General features: G+C 35.3%; 1 protein-coding gene across 6 annotated transcripts in view; it reads right to left on the reverse strand.

The window, feature by feature from the left end:
* Window positions 1-26,260, reverse strand: part of LOC143247103 (uncharacterized) — a 77,428-nt gene that overhangs the window by 24,710 nt on the left and 26,458 nt on the right. For all 6 annotated transcript variants that reach the window (XM_076494584.1, XM_076494583.1, XM_076494585.1 and 3 more), the window contains 7 exons: window positions 25,959-26,182; window positions 22,435-23,322; window positions 18,562-18,622; window positions 16,001-16,107; window positions 5,884-6,624; window positions 776-906; window positions 167-329 (listed from right to left, as the gene is read on the reverse strand). In XM_076494584.1, the coding sequence (XP_076350699.1) occupies window positions 167-329; window positions 776-906; window positions 5,884-6,624; window positions 16,001-16,107; window positions 18,562-18,622; window positions 22,435-23,196 (1,965 nt within the window). In that variant the 5' untranslated portion in view covers window positions 23,197-23,322; window positions 25,959-26,182. The remainder of the gene's footprint in view (window positions 1-166; window positions 330-775; window positions 907-5,883; window positions 6,625-16,000; window positions 16,108-18,561; window positions 18,623-22,434; window positions 23,323-25,958; window positions 26,183-26,260) is intronic.

The following is a 26,260-nucleotide window of genomic DNA, read 5'->3' on the forward strand; positions in this document are numbered from 1 at the left end:
AAAGATACTGTACAACACTTTGAAAACAGGTGATGTTCATATGAGGTTTTATGCTTGTTTTCTTATTCGCTTTTATCACTGTTTATTGTGAACTTCTCATATAAATAAGCTATCTACATCAGAAAATAAAATTAGCTTCAAAATAGGAAAATAATTAAAAGATGACCTTGTTAACAGCTTCAGAAAGATGTCTGTTATCCCAGTTTTGAAACTCAGAAGCTGTTTCAACATCACATAGAGCACTTAATAAACTCAACAAAAGTTCTTCCATCAAAATAACTTCTTCAATGATGTCTTGTCGGATATCTTGTAGCAACTGGTAACAAGCCCTACACGTGCACACAGACGGTTTTCAAGTGTACATATTTTTTCCTTAATTTTCACTTTTCATAGATTTAACAGGTTAATAAAGAACACAAGAAACATTTTGTATTTCACATAATCACATTTCTAATGATTACCATTTTCATCACTGAATAAATATTAGTATAAAGATTCCAGGTTTATATACTAAAGTTCAGAGATTAGTTTAAGTCCTGGTTTGTTAAAATTTATATATATATATGGAAGTAGTTGTCCTACTAAAGGTTTATATACATATTCTGGGGATTAGTTCGAGTTCCATGTCATGGTCTTGTTATAAGTTTAGATGCATGTAAGTAGTGGCCACAGTATATTTTTGTACATATACTTCATGAATTTCTTATAATTAAATACCAGTTCTATAATTTCAAAGGACGTTTTATTATTTCTATCATAAAACTGCAAGTCTTACCTCTGATCTCCAGACATATTGGACAGTAATCTTTGAAATTTATATGTTCTACTAGCTAGTTGTTGTTGTTCTGCAAATCTATAATGCTTTAAGGCAAGTTGTAGATTCTGTAGTTCAAGCAGGGTTTGTTTCTATTCAGAATGATATTGATAATATTTCCCAATTAATTTTCATCAACAATTCAAAATTATAATCATTTGGAAGACAATAATTGTTAATCTTGGATATTGAGGTTAATACATGAAGGAAACCAGTAATATGAAAACTAAAGCTTCTGTATTATTTAGTAATAACATTTATACATATATGAAAACTGATATTCATCTTAATGTCCTGTAATTCTAGAGATGTGATTAACTGTATGAAAATGGGTTGGACAAGTTGACTTACTTTGTTACAACTTTGAAACTGGGTTAGTCAACTTGACTGACCTTGTTACAAACATGAAACTAGACATAACTCTGAGTCTAATACGCATATCTCAAAATTAGGCAAACATTTAGTAAGCATTACAAGTAGACTGTACGCAATAAATCACATCTTTTAGTAAGCTATTTTTCTGAAGATTTTTCTGTGGAATTAAGAAGTCTTCACAGGATGGTAATTTTTGTGCTAGAAATAAAAATATCTTTCATTTTACAGTCTTCATATTACACAAACAAAACTTTTAATGCATACTAAATAAAGGTAAAATATCCTTCTCAATAAAACCTTATATTTTATCCCTTATTTTCTCTACCCTAACATTATCTGTAGAGAAATCAATGATATACACTAAAATTAAAAGCTTAGGTATACTAAGTACCAACTCATTTTTACATCTATAATAGCTTCTATTGTAACAATTAGAGATATATTCTAAAGGTTCAAGTTCTAACCTTTCATAACTGCTTTCATTTAGCCTTGTTTTTAAACTATTCCTAACTAGCATAACATAATAATAAATCAGAAAATGAGAGGTAAGGGTACACAAACTATCAAGCTATAGCAGCCTGCATGCATTCTTCAGAGAGATCAGGAGAAATGTTTCATTTAGTTTTTTTCCACATTTAAGTTTTCTTCTTTTTACATTTTAGTTATATTTGTCCACTTAGGTCTTTTACACTTAAGTGCATGGTTTAGTGAACCCATATTTTCTTTCATTATATTGGGTGTCCAAAAAATAATTTATGTATGCATTTTTGATGACAAAAAATGTATCAGGCACTAGAATAGAATGTTCAAAAATTACTCTTATATTAAAGAGCTTTCTAACTAAGTTATGAATATATTTAAAACAATTCTATTACTGCTCAGAGCAATATCTTTTGTCTAAACATTTTATGTACACCTTGCAAACTGTTAGCTTCAACCATAAAAGCTAAACAGACAATCATCTGATTTATATGGTTCATAATAAGCAATGTCAATGAGAATTACATTTATAGACAGAGAAGATAGAGTTGGCCTGTGGGTTGAGCAAATTTAATATCTCATTAAAGCAATAATAAGTTGAAAGTTTATATTCTGGCTTTTCCACTATAGTATGTGTTTCTAATTTGTTGAATAATCTGATGACCTTGTAAAGAAAGAGAATAAAAAATAATGAAAAGTGAGTGTGCCACTACATCATGTGACTGATTGAGAATTTATTTAAATATTTCCTTTTGAAATTGGAAAATTAAAAAATAGATAATATAAAAATTTGAATTATGAACAATGTTTGATGTTATGTTTCTCAAACATTGATAACACTTTGTAACACAAATTTTGTTCCTGGATAGTGTGTGTGATTTCTTAATTGCTCATGTTGTAAAAGTGCAGAAAATAGCCATTATTCACTTCAAACTCTGCTTTTGTGACCTGGATAATGAAATTTAAAAATTAACCTATTTTCTATGTAAAATCAGGCAAATATGCACATTTTCATCTACATAAGGTCTGAATAAAACAGATGAATCAAGATTTACATGTATTTATACTAAAGTCATACAAAAATGCTCAGAAGTGAGTAGTTTTTCAAGAGTTGCAACTGTAATCAGCCCCCAAATATAGTCTCTCATCATGTTTTCATTATACACTCCTTGGTAGCAGCATTCAAAGTCCAGTATATCTTGATGGAAGTGCTCACCTTGCTCCTCTAAGTATGTTCCCATGTTCTCCTTAAATTTATCAAAATGATATGGAATCAAAGATATGGAATTTCAGGGACATCCTGTAGCCTGTTTTGCTATAATTCTTCACCAGAGCCTCAACCAGTTCCACATAATTTTCGGCTTTGTGATTGCCCAAGAAGCTCCAAACCACTGCAACAAAGCTGCCCCAAGCTTTTTTTTTCCTTTCTATTGAGCTTCTTGGGAAATTCTGTGCACTCCAGGATGTTTATTTGTGGTCCAATGAAGAGAACAGCTTTGACCGATGCCTCAGACAGATTAGAGAAGTCTCGAAGGTACTTGAAGGCTGCAGACTCCTTATCAAGTGCTGTGACAAATTGTTTCATAAGACCCAATTTTATGTGCAATGGTGGGAACAACACCTTCTGGAAGTCCACTAGTGGCTCACACTTGACATTGTGTCCCCCACAGAGAACTTGGTCCCTTGTGGCCAGTGCTTCCTGTTCTAGTGCACTGCAGTGTCTCTGCTGACCTAAGGCAAAGGATAACAGGGAACCTTGATAAAGCCTCCTTGGAGACCATCTTGAAGTCTCTGATAACCTCCCAGCCATACTCATCATACTTCAAGACTTCTATAAAGGTCTTGACTCTGTTGTATTCCTCTTTGAAGTGCACCAAATGAATCAGGGGAAGAGACTGATACTTATTCCCATTATGGAGCAGCAAGCTTTGAAACTTCTGGATGAGCTACAATTGAAGCGTCATTCGTTTAGGCACTAGAATAGAATGTTCAAAAATTACTCTTATATTAAAGAGCTTTCTAACTAAGTTATGAATATATTTAAAACAATTCTATTACTGCTCAGGGCAATATCTTTTGTCTAAACATTTTATGTACACCTTGCAAACTTTTCAATTGTCATGCACAAACTGGATACATTATGGCAGAAGCAGAGCTGATCTTGATGAGTGAAGAAGCTTGAAAAACATCAGTGACACTTCCTATTGACTTGCCACTTGCATACTTTCATCTAACAAAACTCACTCCTTGAGTCTAGATGTCAAAAGCTCTGCATTCAACTTTGTTAGACCAAGATTTCTAATTAAGTCATTGAGGTCTCTTTGCTTGGGGTAATATTGGTTTCTCTCGCCAGCTGCACCTCTAAAATTGTAATCTTATCTTCAACGTCCACCTCCTCTTCTGATTTGTGCCCTTCTTCTGAGGATGGCTGCTTTTTCACTGGTAGAGTGGGTACAGGGAGCTCAGGGCAGTGTGACGCTAGGGCAATGGATGATGGAAGGTTCAGATACACGATAGCAGATGCATTCTTGCCAGCTCAAAAAGTAGCAACTCCTAGAGTGGTCAATGGGTTCATGCCAAATTCTTGGAATAGCAAACTTTGCAGCTCTCTTTTCCCATCTTTACCATCCTGCAAAAGAGCAAAATAAAATTATTATGAAGAATAAAATTATTATGAAGAATAAATTTATTTCATCCACAACTAATGTGTAAGAGGTTCATGCAAAATATTTTATGTGATATTTTTACTATACTATTGGAAATTAAGAAAAAGAGAAGTCTAAAATTTGTGTAATATAAAATCTTGTACTATAAAATTGTCCATCTTACCTTCTAGAGTTTTTTTGTAGTGCTCGCTGGTAAAATGAGGCACCCAGGGTTTGTCTTGATCCCCGACAGGCATGCCAAAATATGCTTTCTAGGATCCACACATTTTAGCAGATGCTCTCACAGAGTTTGTTTTTGCTGTTGTCTTGATAAATTAGCCACATACATAGCAGAATGCATCTGGAAAACGATTGCAGCTTCTTGATGCCATCTCTGATAAAATCTATGTGCTCAGTTAGGCAGCTAGAACTAAACTAAAGTGGTAAGTGGTGAGCCCCTATATATATTACTATGAAAAGTTCTAGAAAATTCTTTAAAGATTGAGAACATTTTCTATCAGCTACTTAGCACTGAATCTACCTGGAATGTTCTGGAAAATGGGTAAAGTTGAGAATTTCATTACCCAGGTCACAAAAGCAAAGTTTGAAGAGAAAAATAGGTCTTTTCCATTTACTCTAGGCATAAGCAATTAGGAAATAACACATTCTGCTGAGGAACAAAAGGAAATTTTGTTACATTGCGTAATATGCATACTTCGACTCTCCCATGTGCTTAAGGTTTTTGTTTCTTTTCCAGATACTAGTTTCTTATTGTGTACTTTTAAGAACCATTAAAAAATCAAAATCATACAGTTATAATTCTAAATATGACAGTATAGCCATTAAAAATTGACACTTTTTTGTAGCAAAATATAAGACTTTCCAAATTGACTCTTATTCATACAGATGAATAGAAAAAAAAATCTTACAAAACTGCTCTTTTCAGAGTATATATATATCTTCTCTCAAAACAAATTAGATTTTTCTCTACACTCAAATTCAACAGTGTTACACTGATGTGGATTTAGAAACAACATATTTTTTCATGCTTATTGTTTTAATTTAATTACTTTTCATTTTTCTTCTCTTCCATGATCCAAAATCTATCTCACATTTTCAAGATCTCAAAATTATTCCTACACCTTTCAGAAATAATATTTATCCTTTTTTTTTCAATGGAGTTTCGACACACAATTTCCAAATACTAATTAAATACAAAATGTAAACTGTGTAAGTGAATCTAGTGGGTACTTAAACCATCTAACAATTCAAATAAAAAATCACTCTGTACTTCAGCAACATCTTATTTTATCAATATTTTTAAAAACATTTTGTATCTGAAAGATCTAATTTTTTTAATTAAAAGAATTAATGAATCCCTGTGATAAGAAGCTCAAATTTCTCAATTAGTTTGAAAAGAAATTACCATCTTGTTTTTGACTGTTTAAGTGCACCAACAATTGTAACTTAACGTTTCTAGATTTTGTATGTAAAATGAACAAAAATTAAAAGACTTCAAAAACAAAACATTGTGTATGACTAGAAAAAACAGGAGAAACAGGTATTTACCATTGACAAAGTGTGCAGAATTTCTTGTTGAACATTTCTCAGTTCTCTGTTTGAGGGTTCTTGAAATAACTGATTTACAGTTCCAACATTCAGTGAAGTATCAAAATTTCCCAATTCACTGGTCTGGCAAGCAACATCACTTACATCAGTCAACTTAACAGAACCAAACTTGAAGTCTTTGCTGCTGAAGGATGAACTACAATTTCCTACATTCACTGAAGTCTCAAAAACTCCCAATTCACTGGTCTGGCAAGAAACATCACTTACATCATTTAATTTGACAGTACCAAGCTTAAAATCTCTGCTGCTGTGGGATGAAGTTGAAGTTAAGTAGGGGTAGAAAAGTTTTACAGGTGTCAAATTCTCCATCTGCAGCTTTACAGATTCAGTAATGCTGCTAGCACAATGTTCTGTTGAAATATCTACATTAGCTGTAATATCAGTGTGGCTTTTTGGTAACAAAGAAGGAACACATTTTACAGAAATTGGATTGGACTGAGAATATGTGACCTGAGTGGTGACATCTGCACAAGATTGCTGATAAAGTACCACAAATTCTTGGTTACTTTGTAGACCAATGCTGAGGTCTGGGTTTTCAAGGCCAGAACTTGCATGTGATGTTGCCTGATCCAAGTTTAGACCACTTTGGTTCTTCACTTGCTCAGTTAAATGATGAGAACAATACTTCCCACTTTCATCTTCCATCTCTTCACATTCCTCTTTCTGACTTTTTCCAAAACCCTATAGAAGTAATTACTTTTTGAAGTATTCACTACAATTTCCATGTTTAAAATGTTAATTAGCCATTAATAACTAGGTTTAAACATATTCAAATATTCTGTATATTTTACAAACAGAAATGTATACTATGACAATTACTGTCACCACATATTTCAAACCCAAATATATTTTTATGGAATTACTACTAACATTAAAAAAAATGAAAAACATAAAAAGATCAGTGGTATACATACAATGCCAAATCTACAAATCCATACACAATATTAAGTAATTATTTGATATCATACTTGATTACAGATTTAAAAATAAAGATATTTTTGAAAAGTTCTTTCCCAAAGGTATCTCAATAAAAATAAATTTGAAATTATAATTAGAAGGCTTTGTGTATTTTCAGAAATTTGCATGTAGCTACTCCAGGCATAGTTGCATTAGCTGTCCCTAATTTTGAACTGATAAACTAGAGGAGTAGTAGCTAGTCAACAGCACCCACTAATTATGAGTCTACTCTTATCACCAAATGGTGAGATTTGACAGACACCCTTACCAAACACCTATGGCCTCAAACTGTGAATCACAATTGTTATTTCTTTTGACGATAGTATAACATGAACAATGATTGGTTGGTTGGTGTTTTATGGCACAAAGCAGCTAGGCTATATAAGTGCCAAACATGCGGGAAATGTTAAAATCAAAGTAAATTCAGTAAAATTAAGGTAAAACAAAAAGTTTAAAGAAAAACACAAAACATAAATAGCATGAAACCAATGTTTACATCTAGTCTACAGTAATAAAAGTTGTAAAAGACTTTCTGTAGCATAACTGTAATTGTTATAACTCACCGGTAGGACTAACAGGTACGTATAAAAATCACTGTTAGTCACCTGAAGTTGGGGTTTCCAGTCCTGGTTCCGAGTTATTTGATGTTATGGCCATTTTCAAAAAATAAAGTAATAAAAATTTTAAAAGACTTGCAGCAAAATTTTAATAACTTGCCAGGATGACTAAGAGGTAGTTCAAACAGCAGCGTTAGTCACCTGAAGTTGGCATTTCCAGTCCTGGTTTCGAGTTATTTAATGTTATGGCCATTTTCTAATTTCAAATCCAACTAGATGAAATTTGATCCTTAAAAGAGAACCACATTAAAAATGTTTAATGTATAAATTAAAAAACTTTAGTAGCATTAAAAAGATTAATGGCCTTTATAAAACTAAAAACTTTATCAAGGTGGACAGTGTCACCATCACCAATAACACTGTCTAACATTATGGACAAACCTTGGGACAAAACATGTTTAAAATGGTGCCATCGTTATTGGCTTATTGTGATCTAAGTGTCATACAGACTACACATTGGTGCATCAGTTCCAGATAAAAGAAAATGAAAAGTTAAAAAACTGTGACCAATGCACAGTCTAGTTAGAAGAACTTCCTCTTTCCAATCCTTATGGAAGCAAGATAGCCAAATCCAATATAGAATTTTATTTGGAAACACTTGTTTTCACATTGCTCATTCCACGTTGACTGCCAGTTTGCATGGAGCTGAGCCTTGAATACAGGACCATAGTCCATGTACTTAAAGGGCACAGCAGTGATAGTGCCAGAGCACACAGATTTAGCTGCGATGTCGGCAAGCTCGTTCCAGTGAATACCAACAGAAGAATTGGATAGAAGCAGATGTTAAAGAGAAATAGGCCAGTCAGTTTTGAATATAGGCGAGAACAGGGTGTGAACTAACGTGAAGCGATTCCAGAGCCAAAAGAAAACTAAGTGAGTCAGTATGAATAGTGAAGAATGAGTACTGCTTTGCTTCTATGTGATCCAGGGCAAGAGAAATGGCATACAGTTCAGCAGTGAACACAGAAGCTGTAGAAGGGATTCTGTGCGCAACTACTGACTCATAGCAAACCATAGCAGAGCCCACTGAATTACCTGATTTGGAACCATCTGTATAAATGGGAACTGAAAGATTGTTTGAAAGATATTCATTGAATAAAAGACGGTACTTCCAATCTGGAGTATCTGCCTTTTTTAGGTGACTGAAAGAAAGGTCACATTTGGGGGCTGTAATAAGCCATGGTGGGATGGGCCGACCTGTGGAATCTGCAATGTTATCCAAGGACAGACACAATTCATCCAATTGCTCCCAGATGCGAAGGCCAAACGGAGCAATGACAGATCGTCTGTTCTGAAAAAGTACTGCCCACCGAGGAAAGAAAACACATTTCCAGGTGGGATGCTTTGGTAAGGAATGAAGTTTCGAAGTATATTGTAAAGATAGTTGCAAACGGCGAAGGTGTAGAGAAGGTTCATGAGATTCAATGTATATACTTTGAACTGGAGAGGTACGGAAAGCCCCAGTGCAGAGTCAAGTCCTTGGTGATGAACGGGTCCAGCATCTTTAAGGTCGGGGTCTGGCAGAGCCATAGACCATTGATCCATAATCGAAGTTTCGATCTAATAAGTGCACGATATACCTTTAACATTGAACAGCGATCTGCCCCCCAACTGGTAGAAGAGAGAACACGGAGGATGTTCAGTGCTGTTGTGCATTTGACCCGAAGCTGCTTTAAGTGTGGTATAAAGGTCAGTTTACGATCAAAGATAAGCCCCAAGAACTTGGTCTCCGGGACCACTGGCAGCAAAACTTCACCGATATGAAGTTCAGGATCAGGGTGAATACCCCGTCGACGGCAAAAGTGCAGGCATACAGTTTTGGAGAGAGAGAAATTAAAGCCGTTCGCCAGAGTCCACTTCCATACACAATTGAGGGCGGTTTGTAGTTGCCGCTCAATATATCTCATGTTTGATGACTGACATGAGATGTGAAAGTCGTCGACATACAGCCCATTCGCAACAGTGAGAGGGAGTTGTTCAGTGATGGCATTTACCTTTATACTGAAGAGTGTAACACTCAATACACAGCCTTGAGGAACTCCAAGTTCCTGTACAAAAGAACAGGAAAGTGTCGAACCCACACGAACTTGGAATCTCCTGTCCATTAAAAATTTTTTAATAAACATGGGTAGATGGTCACATAACCCATATATATGGAGGTCTCGCAAAACGCCATACCTCCATGTTGTGTCGTAAGCCTTCTCTATGTCAAAGAATATTGATACAAGATGTTGGCTGTTGAGAAAGCCTTCTCTGATAGATGTTTCAAGACGAATTAGGTGGTCTGTGGTGGAGTGCTGTCGACGGAACCCACACTGGGTGGGCGAGAGGAGGTTGTTTGATTCAAGGAACCAAACAAGACGAAAGCATTAACCATCCTTTCTAATGTCTTACAGAGACAGCTCACAAAGCAATTGGACGGTAGTTTGAAGGAATCTTGGGATCTTTCCCTGGCTTAGAGAAAGGTAAAATAATTGCCTGGCACCAGGCATCAGGAAAAACATTCTCCTGCCAGATCCGGTTGAAAACAATCAGAAGGACATCAAGAGAAGCAGGAGATAGATGGTGCAGCATGTCATGATGAATATCATCAGGTCCAACAGACGTACTGGCAGACTGATGAAGGGCCATTTTTAGTTCCACCAGGGTAAAGGGACAATTATAGTCAAAGAAACAGTCAGTTTGAAAGGAAAGAGGTGATCGCTCTGCCCGAGTCTTGATGGCCAGGAAGGTGGAGGAACAAGCAGAAGTGCTAGATACCCGGCAAAAGCTTTCACCTAGAGTGTTAGCGATGTTCCGAATATCAGTCACCTCCTGACCATCAAAGAGTAAGATCGAGAGGGAGATAGAATTGTAGTGTCCATTAACCTTTCGAATCCTGTCCCATATGATCTTGGAACTGGTGGTAGAAGATATACTGGTTGTGAACTTAATCCAAGATTCCTTCTGGCTGTGACGTCTTACCCACCTAGCATGTGCACGGGCCCGTTGGAAAGCAACCCGGTTTGAAAGTGTGGGATATCTACAAAAAGTATTCCAGGCCCGCTTTTGAGCCTTCCGTGCTAAGTGGCAAGCAGAATTCCACCACGGACGAGGATATCGTGGAAAACGTGTCAAGGTTTTAGGAATACACTGAGCAGCTGCATGTGTAATACAGTCAGTTAACGCTGATACACAGTCGTCTATTGATGGCTGATTTACGATGGCAGGATCAAGTTCTGAGAGAGCAGTGAAAGTGGACCAGTCTGCCTGATCCAGCTTCCACCGAGGCACGCAGGTAGGGTGGCATCGACCACGGCCAGTCTCTCTCAAAAGGATCGGAAAATGATCACTGCCTAGTGGATTACTGTCAACCCTCCATGAAAAATGGGAGAATAATGAAGGGGAGCAAATTGAGAGATCAATAGCGGTAAAGGAATGACTAGGTGCATGAAAATAAGTGGAAGAACCAGTATTGAAAAGAGAAAGATTGTGATCAGAGAGCATCCGCTCTACAGATTGGCCCCTCCCATCAATAATAGCACTTCCCCAGAGGGGATGATGTCCATTAAAATCCCCTAGGATTAGAAATGGAGATGGCAATTGTTCAACGAGAGCATCAAGATCTGATTGATCATATGTCTTTCCAGGGGACAGGTACAGAGAACAAACAGTGATGGTATGACCCAAGGAAACACGGATGGCTACAGCCTCCAAGGGTGTGTTGAGTGACAAAGACAGGGTGGGCACATGTTGATCAACCAACAGTGCCACCCCTCCATGTACTCGACCATCACACAACCTGTCATTTCTGTACAGAGAAAACTGATGAATGGAGACAGTATCAGCAGTTTTAAGAAATGTTTCTTGTAAAGAAAGACAAACAGGATGGTAGGAAGCAATCAGCGTTTTGATATCATTCAGATTAGAACGTAAACCTCGACAGTTCCATTGTATCAAGGTGGCCATTTTTAAGAACGGGTAGGTGAAGTGGCTGAAGAACCCTTCGGTTTACGACCACGTCTTTTTTCTTTACTGTCTTTAGTCGGAGGAGGTCTATCAACCTCCATGGATCCTGCTCTGTGTTGGGTGGGCAGGTTTTTGTTATTGTAAGGGGAATCCAGTGACTGAGGACGCGAACGAATAATTGTTTTGTCTCTTGTGGTGGGAGAAAAAGATGTATCAGAAGAAATGCCTGTATTTGAAACTGAAGGACGTGGATCTTGAGGTTTGTTGGAAGGTATGGTAGGAACAGAGATAGGTGTGGAAGTCGATTCATCAACCTTTTTAGCCACGGAGGTCAAAAGGCTTTTCATTTGTTTTGAAAACGATTCTCTTGGAGGCACAGAGAGATCTGTCTGCACTCCCACTGTAGTTGTGGAATGAAGTGCAGCAGCATATGTCCGAGATGGAGTTGTGGACAGCAATTTCCGAGCCTCAGGATAACTAATGTTATGTGTCGCTTTCAAACGCTGCACCTCTTTTCCTCCAACCATTTTGGGCAAGAATGAAAGTAAGAGGGTGAGAACCATTGCAGTTTACGCAATGTGGGTTCGTGTCACAGTCATAGGCATCGTGATCCTTGCCTCCACAACGAGCACATGTCAGGGAACCACGACAGGATGTCTTTGAGTGGCCGAATCTCTGACATTGGAAACATCAAAGAGGGTTTGGTATGTATGGTCGAACCCTGCAATGAGATAACCTGCCTTGATGGTGGCAGGTGCACGTGGTGAAGTAAATGTTAAAACGAGGGTATTTGTTGGCAGTGTAATTCCATCTTTGCAGTGGAGATGCCTCACTGCAGAAACTCCTTGAGTGGAGAGACCAGCAAGAATCTCTGACTGGAACGTTCTTCAAATCCTTTCAACAATAACTCGTGAAGAATTCAAGGTAGCATTGGGTGTAACCTCAATAGGTATATCCCCAATTGCCTTTGAATTCAAGATGAGTTCACTGTGTTGGGATGTGGATGTTTCAACCAATATGTCACCAGATCGAAGTTTCTTTACTGATTTTGGAGAGCCAGCAAGTTCCTCTAGACCCTTTTGAATAAAAAAAGGGGACATTTGCCCTAAAGGTTTTTCCGAAAGAGAATGTAATATAAGAAAATGAGGTGCGTGTGTTACTGATGTTGAAGATTGCTGTTCTGAATATTCAAGACGTGGTCGCTTACCCATTGACTGTTTTTTTACAATTTTATTTAAATTTTTTAGAGGATCATTAGGAAAAGGAAAAAATTTCGGAACCCACTGACCCCACCCACCATGGAGCCCTACAAGGGGACGCACTACAAAGTCACGCAAGGACGATGCAGCAACGTCAGGGTTTCGTGAGCACTATACCCAAACACCAGCATCAGGCACAATGTCCACAACACCCGTTGAGAACTTCCAACACTGGTACTTGGTTGACTATAGCCCAAGTGGACCAGCCGATTGACCCAAGGGGGGCCACCCAAAGGCCGCCCGTCTACAGGAATTCGAGGCCAAAGTGGTGTGTTAGGGTTGCACCCCTCAACCGCCAGGATCCTCTCCTCCCCTTCACAGGTCGCCACGCACAGCAAACACGTGGGTGGATGTTTAGATCCCAGAGAAGGTAACCAGATAGAACAGAACCTTCCCTGGGAGGTCCCCTCACCACATACAGGAATCCACACCGAGGGGTAGAGAAAGGTAAGACAATAGCTTCAGGCATCAGGAAAAACATTTTCTTGCCAAATCTGGTTAAAACAAACAGAAGAATAGCAAGAGAAGCAGGAGGTAGATGTCACAGCATTTCATAGTACATCATCAGGTCCAATCGATGTACTGCCAGACCAATGAAGGATCATTTTGAGTTCCACCAGTGTAAATGGACGATTATAATAGTCATAGATACTATCAGCTCGACAGGAAATAGGTGATGGCTAAGAAAGTAGAGAAAGTGCTAGATACTTGGCAAAAGCTTTCACCTAGAGTATCTGCGATGCTCTGGGTATCAGCTACTTCCTGGCCATCATAGAGCAAGAGCAAGATCGAGATCGGAACAGAATTATATTGCCCACTAACCTTTTGAATTTGGTCCCATATGACTTTGAAACTGGTGGTAGAAGATACGTTGGTTGTGAACATAATCCAAAATTCCTTCTGGCTTTGATGTCTTACTCATCGAGCATGTGCTCAAATCTGCTGGAAAGCGATGCAGTTTGAGAGTGTGGGATATCTACAGAATGTATGACAGGCCTGTTTTTAAACCTTCCGTGCCATGTGGCAGGCAGGATTCCACCACAAATGAGGATATAGTGAAAAACGTGTTGAAGTTTTAGGAACACATTGAGCAGCTACTTTTATAATAAAGTCAGTTACTGCTGCCACACAGTCGTCTATTGATGGCCTACAGAGAAAGGCAGGATAATGTTCGGCAAGAGCAGTGAATGATGGCCAGTTTGCATGATCTAGCTTCCACCAGGGCATGCAGGTTGGGTGGCACTGGCCAGTCTCTCTCAAAATTATAGGAAAATGATCACTGCCTTGTAAAAAGTGTGAGAATGGTGAAGGGGAGAAAACTGAGAGATCAATAGTAGTAAAGGACTGACTAAATGCATGAAAATAAGTATAAGAACCAGTATTGAAAACAGAAAGGTTGTGATCTGAGAGCATATGCTCTTCAGAGCAACCCCTCCTATCAATGTCAACACTTGCCCAGAGGGGATAATGTCCATTAAAGTCCCCCAACATTAAAAAGGGTGATGGCAACTGTTCAATGAAAGCATCAAGATCTGATTGATTATAAGTCTCTCCAGTCAACAGGTAGAGAGAATGAACAGTGATGGTACGGACACAAAGAAATATGAATGGCTACAGGCTCCAAGGGTGTGTTGAGTGGCAAAGACAGGGTGGGCACATGCTGATCAACCAAAAGAGCAACCCCTCCATGCACTCGTCCATCACACAGCTTGTCATTTCTGTACAAAGAAAACCACCAAAAGATGACTGTATCGGCAGGTTTCAGAAATGTTTCCTGTGAGAAAAGACATTAAGGATGGTAGGAAACAATCAGTGTTTTGATGCCATCTAGATTAAAATGTAAACCTTGACAGTTCCATTGTATCAAGGTAGCCATTTTTATTTATGTGTAGATGAATTGGGTGGAGAGTCCTTTTCTTTATGACCACATCTTTTTTTCCTTATTGTCCTTATTAAAGGGAGGTCTATCAACCTCCATGGATCCTGCCCTGGGTCAATTGGGCAGGTCTTTTCTATTGGAAGGGGATCCAGTGACTGAGGATGTGAACAAATGATTGTTTTGCATCTCGGGGTGGGAGAAGAAGATGTATCCAAAGAAAATTAGCATGAGGTGTAACCTCAATAGATATGTTCCCAATTGCCTTTGAATGCAAAAGGAGTTCACCAATATGTCATCAGATTGAAGCTTCTTTACTGACTTTGGAGTTAGCAAGCTTTTTTAGTTCCTTCTGGATAAACAAGGGAGACATCTGCCCTAAAGATTTGTCTGAAAGAAAATGTAGTATCAGAAAATGGGGTACAAGTTTTACAGATGTTGAAGATTGCTGCTCAGAATCTTCAAGACATGGTCGTTTACCTGTGGAATGTTTTTTCATTATTTTATTTGAGATTTTATTTGGAGGATCCATAATAAAAAAAGGAATATTTCAGTGCCCACTGACCCCACCCACCATGGAGCCCTACGAGGAAATGCACTACAATGCCAAACAAGAACACTGCAGCAATACCAGGATTTCATGAGCACTATACTCAAATATCAGCATCAGATACAATGTCCACAACACCTGTTGAGAACATCCAACACTAGTGCTTGGTTGACTCTAGCCAATGTGGACCAGCCAATTAATCCTGGGGGACCACTCTAAGGCCATCCATCTACAGAAATTCAAGGCCAAATTGGTGTGTTAGGGTTGGATCCCTCAACCTCTTCTCCCATTCATGGATCACCATGCATGGCAAGCACATGAGTGGATGTTTAGATTCCAGATGATGTAAACTGAAAGAATAGAACCTTCCCTGGGAGGTCCCCTTACAACGAACAGGAATCCACACCAGGGGAACATGAACAATGAACTCATTTATCTACAGTCCAGTATGCTAACAACCGTACAGCACTTGACCCCATACAACCTTATTGTATGGTGAGCTTTACATCTGGTCACTAGAACATACATATTTGTCCAAGCAACTTTCAGTGATCTACACACAAAGTTTGATAAGAATAAAAAAGAACAAAGGACAAGAACAATGAAGCTAGACATTACTTAACAATTAACCTTTAACTGTTAAGGTACAATCAAACCAGACATGACTTCAAAGACAACATTAAACTGCTAACTTATAAACAAGTAACATGTTACTTCAATGTTAACATTAAGCTTATAATGCACAATAAAGCCAGATGTAACCTCACAGTTAAAGTCAAGCTGTTAACGTACAATAAAACCAGACATGTTACAGCTTACTGTATAGTTCTAATTAAGAAATGATTTGTACCTCTTCAAGAGAATTGTCAATATTTATTCGTGCACTTCCACAACTGGGAACATCTTCAGCAAAACCACTACTGTCTGAAGGACAGCTACCTCCAGATAGACCATCAACTAAATATGAAAAAAATTAAAATGGAACATTTAATTTTAAAAATCCCAATAATGAAAATTATGCATTCATCTTGTATTTAAAAAGAACACATAATGCATTCTCTCATCTAATATAAAGCTCCACATCAAACATTCCTTTTTCAAATATTAAAGACACCATTAAGCATTCCTCCATCCAACATAAAACTGAAAATAATTCTGATTCCTCCTCCTAACATAAAACTCCACATTAAACATTCCTTCCTCCAATATCAAACTCCAAATAATAATTTCTTCTTATGACATAAAATACCACTTCAAGCATTTCTTTTTCCAATATAAAACTGCACATTAACCATTATTTCATCACACAAAAACTCCAATCATTCCTTCATCTCGCATAGAACTCCACTCCAATCATTCCTTCATCTGGCATAAAACTCCACATAATCATTACTTCTTCTGACATAAACCTACACTTCAAGCATTTCTCTGACTGATATAAAACTACACATCAAAAATTCCTTCATCTGGCATAAAACTCCACATAATCATTACTTCTTCTGACATAAAACTACACTTCAAGCATTTCTTTGACTGATATTAAACTACACATCAAACATTCCTTCCTCTATCTTAAAACTGCACATCAAACATCCCTTTTTCTCATAAAAAACTCAAGTTCAAGCACTCAGTTTTATATCAAAAGAAGGAATATAAGGAATACGAGTTATACAAGTTATATATATTAAACTGAAACAAACGTAGATATTAATATAAATGTATAACAGTAAATCTATATTGTTAAAGGTGTATTGCACAAGTGCTGCCTGTCCTCTAAATCTGTAGAAGATTCTAGAGAGCAACAATCAACAATATATGGTTCAGGAAAACACTAGTGTGTCTTTGAACACTGTTGAACTTTTGAGAATCTTGCATAATGAATATTTAAAAACAAACCATCACAAGATGTCAAGAGACAGTTATTATTTGTCAGCTACAGTCAGTATAGTATAAGCCTCGAAAGCCATAACTGTAATTAACATTTATTATTTGGAAAACTACAGAATTTAACCAGGAAAGTTTATAGATTATAAACATTACGAATCATCCAACTTCAGAAAATTAACTTCAGGCATTATATATCTTTCTCTGTGAAAAGAAAGCTTGTAAATTATGTTAGGCTGAACAAGAATAAAGCCAGCTAGCATTCCCATCAAATAAAGAATATCTGTGTATCAACATAAAAGTAATTTGTGACTTGTGGATCTGTACCATCAATAAAATATTAAGTTTCAGACCAGATAGATGACTGAATATTGTTTGTGAGTTTGTAATTTTTGTATATATAACTAATTATCTGTATTAAATATTTGTAATAATCATTATTATACAATGTATTGGTTGTATATTAAAGTATACGCATGTTAATAAAGAAAATCCCATGCATCAAACTTGTTGGCAAATATAAATTTGATGCACATTAACATTTATTTCTAAATTAAAATTAAAATTTCCAGCGATTTGAAATTGTAATATGTAACTGTATGCAACATAATAACTGGGAGACTTAGAGATAAATTATAATATGCAACAGAATCAAGAATCCCTTCTTCTCATATAAATTCCACAAAATATTTTCTTTGGACATAAAGCTCCACTTCAAGCATTTCTTTGTCTAATATAAAGCTACACGTAAAAATTCCTTCATCTGACTTTAAACTTCACATGATCATTCCTTCTTCTGACATAAATCTTAACACCAAGCATTCTTTCTTCTGGTATAAAACTCCACATCAAATATACTTTCCTTTGAGATAAAATTCCACACACAGATTCCTTCTGAAAAAAAAAAAATCCACATAATTATTTCGTTTTTTAGCATTCCTTCTTGTGAAATATTACTGTAATTAAGACATTCTTTCTTCTGATATTAATCTGCAAATAATTTCTTCTTCTTCTGATGTAAAACTTCACTTCAACAATACCCTCTTGTAAAATAAATTTTCACATCAAGTATCCCTTTTCTGGCATAAATCTGCAAATAATCATTTCTTCTTCTGAGATAAAAATCCATTTTAAGCTTTAATTTTTCCGACAAAAAAATCCACTCCAAGCATTGCTTCTCCTGACATAAAACACGAAGCAATTCCTTCTCACAAAAACTACACATCAAGCATTCCTTCTTCTGATATAGAAATTATTTTTCAAACAAGGAATAAAACTCAACAAAGGGTATGCTAATCAATAACATGCATCACCTCTCCTATGTTTAAAAGCCCAAATTGACAAGTTCAGTGAAACATTATACAAAATGTAATTGAATGATGCATGCATAGTTCTGCAGAAACTCAGAATGACACTTTCCTGGAATATTAAGCACGGGGTAATACAAATCAGGGAACCACAGTTTGACAGGTATGATTTTTCTTAGGTATGTTCAGTATACTAAAAATATGAGACCATTTAACTTACCATTTAAATGCTGCTGACTACATTCAATGACATAAGAATTTTCACCTTCTGTTGTAGACAGCTATAAATACATTTAATACAAAAAATTAACACTCAGATGAATAACAATGCCCATCAACAATAATTCTATGAAATGTTTCATTGGAGCAAAAGAAATAATTCTATTCAATCTCTACCACAGAATAAGTTAGCTTATGTTCAATATTTGATTCTTGAATTAATTTATTAAGAAAGTAACAGCTACACATACTACGAAGGTTCTAGTTACATACACATACTACTAAGGTTTTAGCTAAATACACTATGTTTCAACCACACAGTACTATAAAGTTTCAATTACACATCATTGGAAGGTTACAGTTACACACCCTACATCACTGTAAGGTTCCAGGTAGACATTCTACTAAGGTTTCAGCTACACATCGTTGTAAGGTTCCAAATAGACATTCTACTAAGGATTCAGCTACACATTGTCATAAGGTTGCACCTACACATACTAGTAATGTTTCAGTTGTACATACCAATAGTGTTTTAGCTACACATGCTACTAAGGTTTCAGTTTAAAATATTACTAGTTTCATCAGCACACATTATAAAGATGTGAAATATCTTCAAATCATAGTCTCGTAATGTTAAACTCCAACTTAACAGCCTTCTGTTCTTGCCTTTCATTTGGTTCAAAAACATCAGTGGGTTGTGATCAGTGTAAATGACAATAGGTTGTTGAGATGTAGATACATACACATTGAAATGTTCTAAAGCTAACACTACAGACGTTTCTTTTTCCACAGTTGAATAGTTCTTTTGGTGACAATTATATGTTTTAAAAAAATACCTCTGTCATCTGATTGTAATGGAATGGCACCAGTACTACAATCACCAGCATCAACAGCTAATGCAAAAGGTTTATCAAAGGCAGGTGTTATCAATACAGGATAAGTGCACAATAAAGATTTGACCTTTTCAAAAAGTAGATTGTCCTTTTTCAAACCACTTGAACTGTTGATTTTTCTTCAATAGGTCCAGTAATATCAGAAAAATGTTTTACAAAATTTCCTGTAATAACCAACCATTCCAAAAAATCTCATCCAACTTTTCTTGTGTGTATGGTTTTGATAATTCACAATATAATTAACATTGTCTCGAACTGGAACAACTTGAATGTCACATACCACAGGACCTAAGTAAATAACTTTAGCCTTACAAGAGACACTTTTTGCCAAATTTATAGGGATATTGGCTTTCTTAAGCCTCTCAAGAATACATAATACGCAAAAATAGGTGTCACAGAAAATTGCAATATCAACATAAATTCCAACATCTGATAGATTGTTGAGACACTGATTCATTATTCACTGAAAAGTAGCATGAGAATTTTTCATCTCAAATAGCATTACACTATACTGGTATAATCCATCAAGAGTAACAACAGCAGTGATTTATTTTCTCTGTCAGTTAGAGGAACAGCCCAGTATGCCATCAACAGGTCACATTTTGCAATTTATCTGGCTTTTCCAGTTTTATCAATATAATCCTTCATTCTTAGAATGGGATAAGAATCTATGTCGAAGCATTCACTTTATGAAAGTCTGTACAGAATCTAACTAAATCATCAGATTTAGAAACCAGTACACACAGTCAAGACCAATCACTTTTACTCCAGCATATATTTCTTTATGAATTTTATCAGCCTTGATTGGATTCACATGATAGACATGTTGTTTCAAAGGAGAAGCATCACCTACATTTATATCATGAACAGCAATATTGGTTTGATTAGGAAGGCCTGATAATGTACATTCATCATTTAATCAATAATCTATTAAGTTAATTTTTCTCTTCAGGAAGTAAGGCATTGACTTATGAATCAAGACTGGTCAGAATCACTTGGCTAGATGTTGCATTTATCTCCAATATTTTCAAATTTATGGGTGTTTGAGTCAAAGAAACTGCCATCAATATCAGGAGAGAACTCAAGGGTTAAAATGTTTTCAGGTGCATCTCGGATGTGATAAGACTAATATATTAATTTGATACAGCTGGATAGCCTTTCAATGATCAGGAACTTTTACAATAGTCTGTATCACTGACTTTCCAAACAACCTCATAAGGGCAATGGAACCTAGTTTTAAGTATATGTCCCATTGTTGGTAACAATATTTGGACCATGCCACCAAGATCATAAACGTTTTTCATTTATTTTGAGAAAACTTGTAATACATAACAAGCAATTCATACTATTAAGGTTTCAGCTACACTAGCAACTAAAGTTTGAGTTAAACTAGCTACTAAAGGAATAATCAACTATTCGAAAGTGCTCGAGTTCTGGGCCTTGTTTTGAAAATATTAGAATATTTGTAGACGTTCCTGTGTGCTAATTACTTAACCTGAATTCATACCACTAAAGTTTCAGCTACACATACTACTACATTTTCAACTGCACTAGCTACAAAGGTTTCAGCTACATATATTACTACTTTCAACTACACTAGCTACTACAGTTTAAGCTATGCATATTACCAACAAAGAATTGGTAAGCTGTAAGCAGATCAACTAGTTACCTTTGAAAAATTATTCAAAATCAATTAAGATGGATATATGGTAGTTTAATTATTCCAAGTTTTAGCAGTTTCTTACAAAAGCCAAATTACATTTAGTTGGAAAATATAGAAACATTATTCGATTTGAATGTTTGCATAGTTTGCAAACAAACATACAAAAAAACTAAGACCTGTCTCAAAAGTCAGGGAATAATACTCAAGTTTCTTTTAAGTATAGAAAAGTATTTTGATATACATAAAGTGAGAGATAGTACTATCCTTTAAACATATGCATTTTATAGACACTTTCTAAAATCTGTATTTTCAACCATAATAATAATTTTTTTTACATATCTGATTAGGTAAAATTATTTCAGATTAAATAAACTGATGTTACTTACCAGCAGTAACATCACTAATAATGCTTACTGCCCAACACTTGAAGAGCAAACACATCCATAGCAGTACCTAGACACTGGTTATCACTCAAGATATAAGTTAAGATTTTGCACTGTTGGATGTTTAGAAAAGTGTTTACAACAATATTAGAGTCTTAAGTGCTATGTCTTTCACTAAACACTTACACAAACATTAAGGAAAACAAATTATCATAATTCATTTTACTTATTAGGAAAATATGTATTTAGTAGGTAGAATATCCTTAAAGTAGCCAATACTGAAAGACAAACAATATAAACATTAAACTAACATCAATTTATTTTGTAAAACAAAACTTTTGAAAATTATATATTTTACATAGTTTGTAAAACCATTTGGGGGTGGAATGAGAATAAAATTAGATAATCTATTCAGATGATATAGTATTGTGTTACAAGCAGCAAAAATATTTTACTTTTATGATGTTATGCTTTAAATTTTGAAAAGTTAGGTAAGTGAAACTAATAAAAGTTTTGGAATTTTTAAACGAGACTTTTGTTATAGTAATAGTATTTTGGATTTCAATTAAGTTTTTATCAGTCATACATAGTAAAACTTTTCAGGAGGTCTGTATGTATTTCACCTAATGATGCTAAGTAAGCCTGATGAAACATTGTCAACAAAATGAAAGCTTTACCATGTTCAACTGATAAAAACTTGTGGAAATTTTGAAAATTTAGATCTCTATCATTTAAATAAAGTAGTTCAGATTAATCAAAATAAACCATATAGTCATAAAGAAACTGAAGTCATTCAGACAGTTAAAATATTTACATTTTATTAAAGTTTCCTGACTATTTAATGAATTAATTCTGTTGTGTACATCTAGTTCAAATTCATCCATTATCTTATGAGAGAAATACATTTTAACAACTATTTTTTAAGCAATTCTCACCTCTTCAAGTTCAAATGATTCTTTGTTCTGTATATTATCTACTTTCAGACTTTCAGGTCTTCTTACATAATTAGTACTAAGATCTGATTCTTGAGCTACTAAGGGTTTCTTTGATGGTTCATTAGTACCATTCAAACTCACAATCTCTGCTGACAATAAGAGAACAGCTTTCTTTTCCTCACCAGGACTGCTATGTGGTCTTACTAACTGGATTCTATCTGTAATTTTACCGTCTTCACTTTCATCCTCTTCTATATTTGATTGTCGGGAAAGAAGACGATGCCTGCTTCCTAGAACAGGAAAAGAGGAAGATTTTGTTGTACGTAACTTCTTGTCATTGTTTCTAGATACTATGAGGGATTCATCTTGACTTTTCCAAGAGGTTTCAAAAGCATCAGTTGTTGATGTACATGCTTCCAATGTTTCATTTAGATTTTTCTTGTCTTTCTCTGGTAAACTACGAATGTTGTCCTCGTCTGCCTCATCTAGTGCTGACATCTGTTTCTCTTTCCACTTCACAATGTTACTAGAGAAAGGAGTCTCAGCACCTGTTGTACCATATGCTCCTTGGATCAGATCTCCTTCATGACTGAAACAGTAAGTGTGCAACCCAATAACAACTTTCTTAGGTTTGTTGAGTGGTTCATCTATTCCTTGTTTCTGCAAAAATTCTCGATTTGCAGGATCTAAAATACTGTCAGAACTGTGCCCGAAGTTTTCCTTCACGAAAAGCTGTTGCTGCTCGTAAGGTTTGTTTGACATCACTCCAGCACATCGCACTCTGAGACGAAATTTTTCTGTGTCTGTCACCACCTCCAAACTTCCCTAGCACTGTATTAGCAGTGGCAATATTTGACAAGCGTCTCGAAAGTTGGGAATAGCTAGATACTAAAATAAGCAATAAACAAAATTAGCAAATCTTTTTTAATCAAAAACTGACTATGCAAAGCATGCCAATGAACTAAAAACATTAACTGTGATAATGGTTTGTTAATTTGTTATTAACAACTTAAACAATATTAAAAACAAAGATACATATGATGTAATCAACAGACCAAATACCATGTTCTTCCTGTATCACTTAATCCCTATTTATCCTAAGGCCAGAAATGTAGTACTCAAAACAAAATTTAAAAAATTCAACAGTATCTCTCAGTTTCTGTCCTTATCTGTTAAAATATCTGTAGACTCTACAAGTGGTACTGCCTGTACAAGAGAGTTCATCTGTACAGTAATTCCAAGAATAATGTTTAGTGAGAAATTTACTGAACGAAATAATTAATTCAGTAATACAATAAGAGAAACTTCTACAGTAGGGAAGATCTCATCTTAATTATTACAGTGTTTCAACCCACAGTATCAGGTCATTATCAGGTAAAGTTACACTTTAAAAAGATGGTTGAATTTTTTTGATACTAGAAGTCAAAGTATTGTAATCATTACAATATGATATTGCCTGCTGTAAAAGTTCTTATCATATTTTTGAATTAATCATTCCAAGAATAAGTAATAGTTTACAAGACAGGCTTGTTTTACAAATCTATACGCCACATTTGCATGGACTGAAATTATACAGTTTTAATTGCTTAAAAAAATGTCCAACGTAAATTTGTTCAGTGTTAAGTAATCCACTCAATTCCTTATCTCAACGTTTTCAGCAATCATTTAGGATATATGTTTTATATGCTCCTTTTGTGTTGTCTTCAATTTACAAACTGAAACCAGGCTTAGGCATAACTGAAAATCAAAGTGCTTCTTCTTAACAAAATTGTATCTCAATACAGCAAAAGATACATTCTACAACTTACAAAACAACTCTTATTTGAAAAGAATGAAACACTCCATGTTTTAGTACAAGTTACAGCTTTTATAGTAAGTAAAATTTGTATTTAGAACAATTATAATATTTTGATCACTAGTACACTCATTCTCAAGTACATGGTAAAGAAAGATTTAGTATTAAAATCAATATTAAACAATCTAACATAATTTAGTATCTAACATAATAAAAGGACAAAACACTGAAGTTCAACCTTTCTACCTTTCAAAAACAGTATTGCAATGGACTCATTCCAAAGTTTCTCAAAATAAAAAGCATATAAACAACTGAGATGAAAGACCTCAGAGAATTACCAGTGTCACTAAAGAAAAAAAATGATGCTTAAATTTATTAAAATAAGAGTAAAGAGAACAAAACCATTAAAAAGATCACAACAAACTTAACCACTTTTCTAGTATCATTAAAAATCATGTATAAAAACCTCTTTCACTACAGGCTCAGTCCCAAGGACTGACTTAGTAACAGTTTTGTGTTTGTTATAGTTTTTTTCAACTATAAATTTTTAGTACAGTATGTGTACCTTCACAAAATGTGGAAGACTAAATATTACATATCATTTGCATATAGTTAGTTTTTTAATGAACTTTTCCCCTAAAGATTTGTCTGTCAAATTTTTTGACTAGTTTGAGTCCAAAATGAACTTTAAATTAAGCTTAAAAATATCTTTCCTTGTCTCAAAAGCATCAAATTTGATTTGTGTAATCTCTTAAAACATCCTAAATAAACAATCTCTTTTTCAATTAAACTTTATCTGTTATAACCTATACCTTAATATACGATTCTTTAGTTTGTACACAAATCCTCTACGAAGCTTTATGAAAACTCAGAAATAAAATAAGCAGCTGTGCCCCTTTTCTCTTTATTAGAGATTACAAAGTTTCAAAATACTTCTCTTAAGAGTTTGAGCTGTGAAATGTTTCACATTTATTTTGTGTTTATTTTACTGTCAGCAAATACAAATTCACTGAATATAAAGCAACAAATCATCACCTGCATCATTAGAAAGTTTACGTGACACCTTAATATGACACCCTACAAAGCATCAAAGTATATGTGAAGGTGCAAGCCAACTTGGTCCCTACTTCACAATGTAGAACTTATCGGCTTAAAAATCCAACAGCATTTACAAGGAAACTTCCACAGAGTAATAAGACTGCACTTGAATCTGTGAAATTGTTTATTATATGATTGAGAGATAATCCAATACAAATCAAAGGTGTATGAGGATTATACACCTTTGTCCATCATTCTGGGTTGTATGGAATTTGTTCGTATACTGTATAGATATACAAAGACGCTATTTGTATATATGGTAATGAAATTCTATTTCACCCAACAAAATAATTTTCAACAAAACAATAAATAATTTTCTTGAAGAATTTTCTAGCAATCACAAAGCATTTATCCAAACATACTAATGTTTGGTTAAAAGATCAATATTCAAGATCAATACAAGTCAATACACTAAAGCCTTTTTTGAACAAATATTCCAGACCTTATAACTTTCTCAATAGACTGGTCAAGAAGTGAATGTCAAAACAGTTATTTTCAGGAAATATTCTGCTACAGTACATCTAATCTTTACTTTTATTATAAGAAATATTCTGCTACAGTACATGTACTCCTTCCTCTTATTACAGGGAATATTCTGGTACTGAACAGCTTATTCTACAAAAACACTCACCCGAGGGTCCTAGAAATCCCCAGGATCCAATATCGTTCTTATTCAGAGCATTCTCATGATGCTGAAGAAAACTGTCTACATTTACGCCTCGTGCATGAGAAGGTTCCATAAAAAAGCGCTTTGGAATTCGAGAGACCGAGGCATTTCCAGTTTGTCCCCCAAACCCAAGAGCTAAAAGAAGCTCTTCGGGATCTTCCTTACGGGCTTCAAGCAAAGATTCCACACTAAAAGAATAAACAAGAAAAAATGAAAATACTACCCATTACTACTAAAATAAATCAATTATATACCGAGAAGAAAAC

This window comes from Tachypleus tridentatus, chromosome 3 (assembly GCF_004210375.1).
Source record: "Tachypleus tridentatus isolate NWPU-2018 chromosome 3, ASM421037v1, whole genome shotgun sequence".
Lineage (NCBI taxonomy): Eukaryota > Metazoa > Arthropoda > Merostomata > Xiphosura > Limulidae > Tachypleus > Tachypleus tridentatus.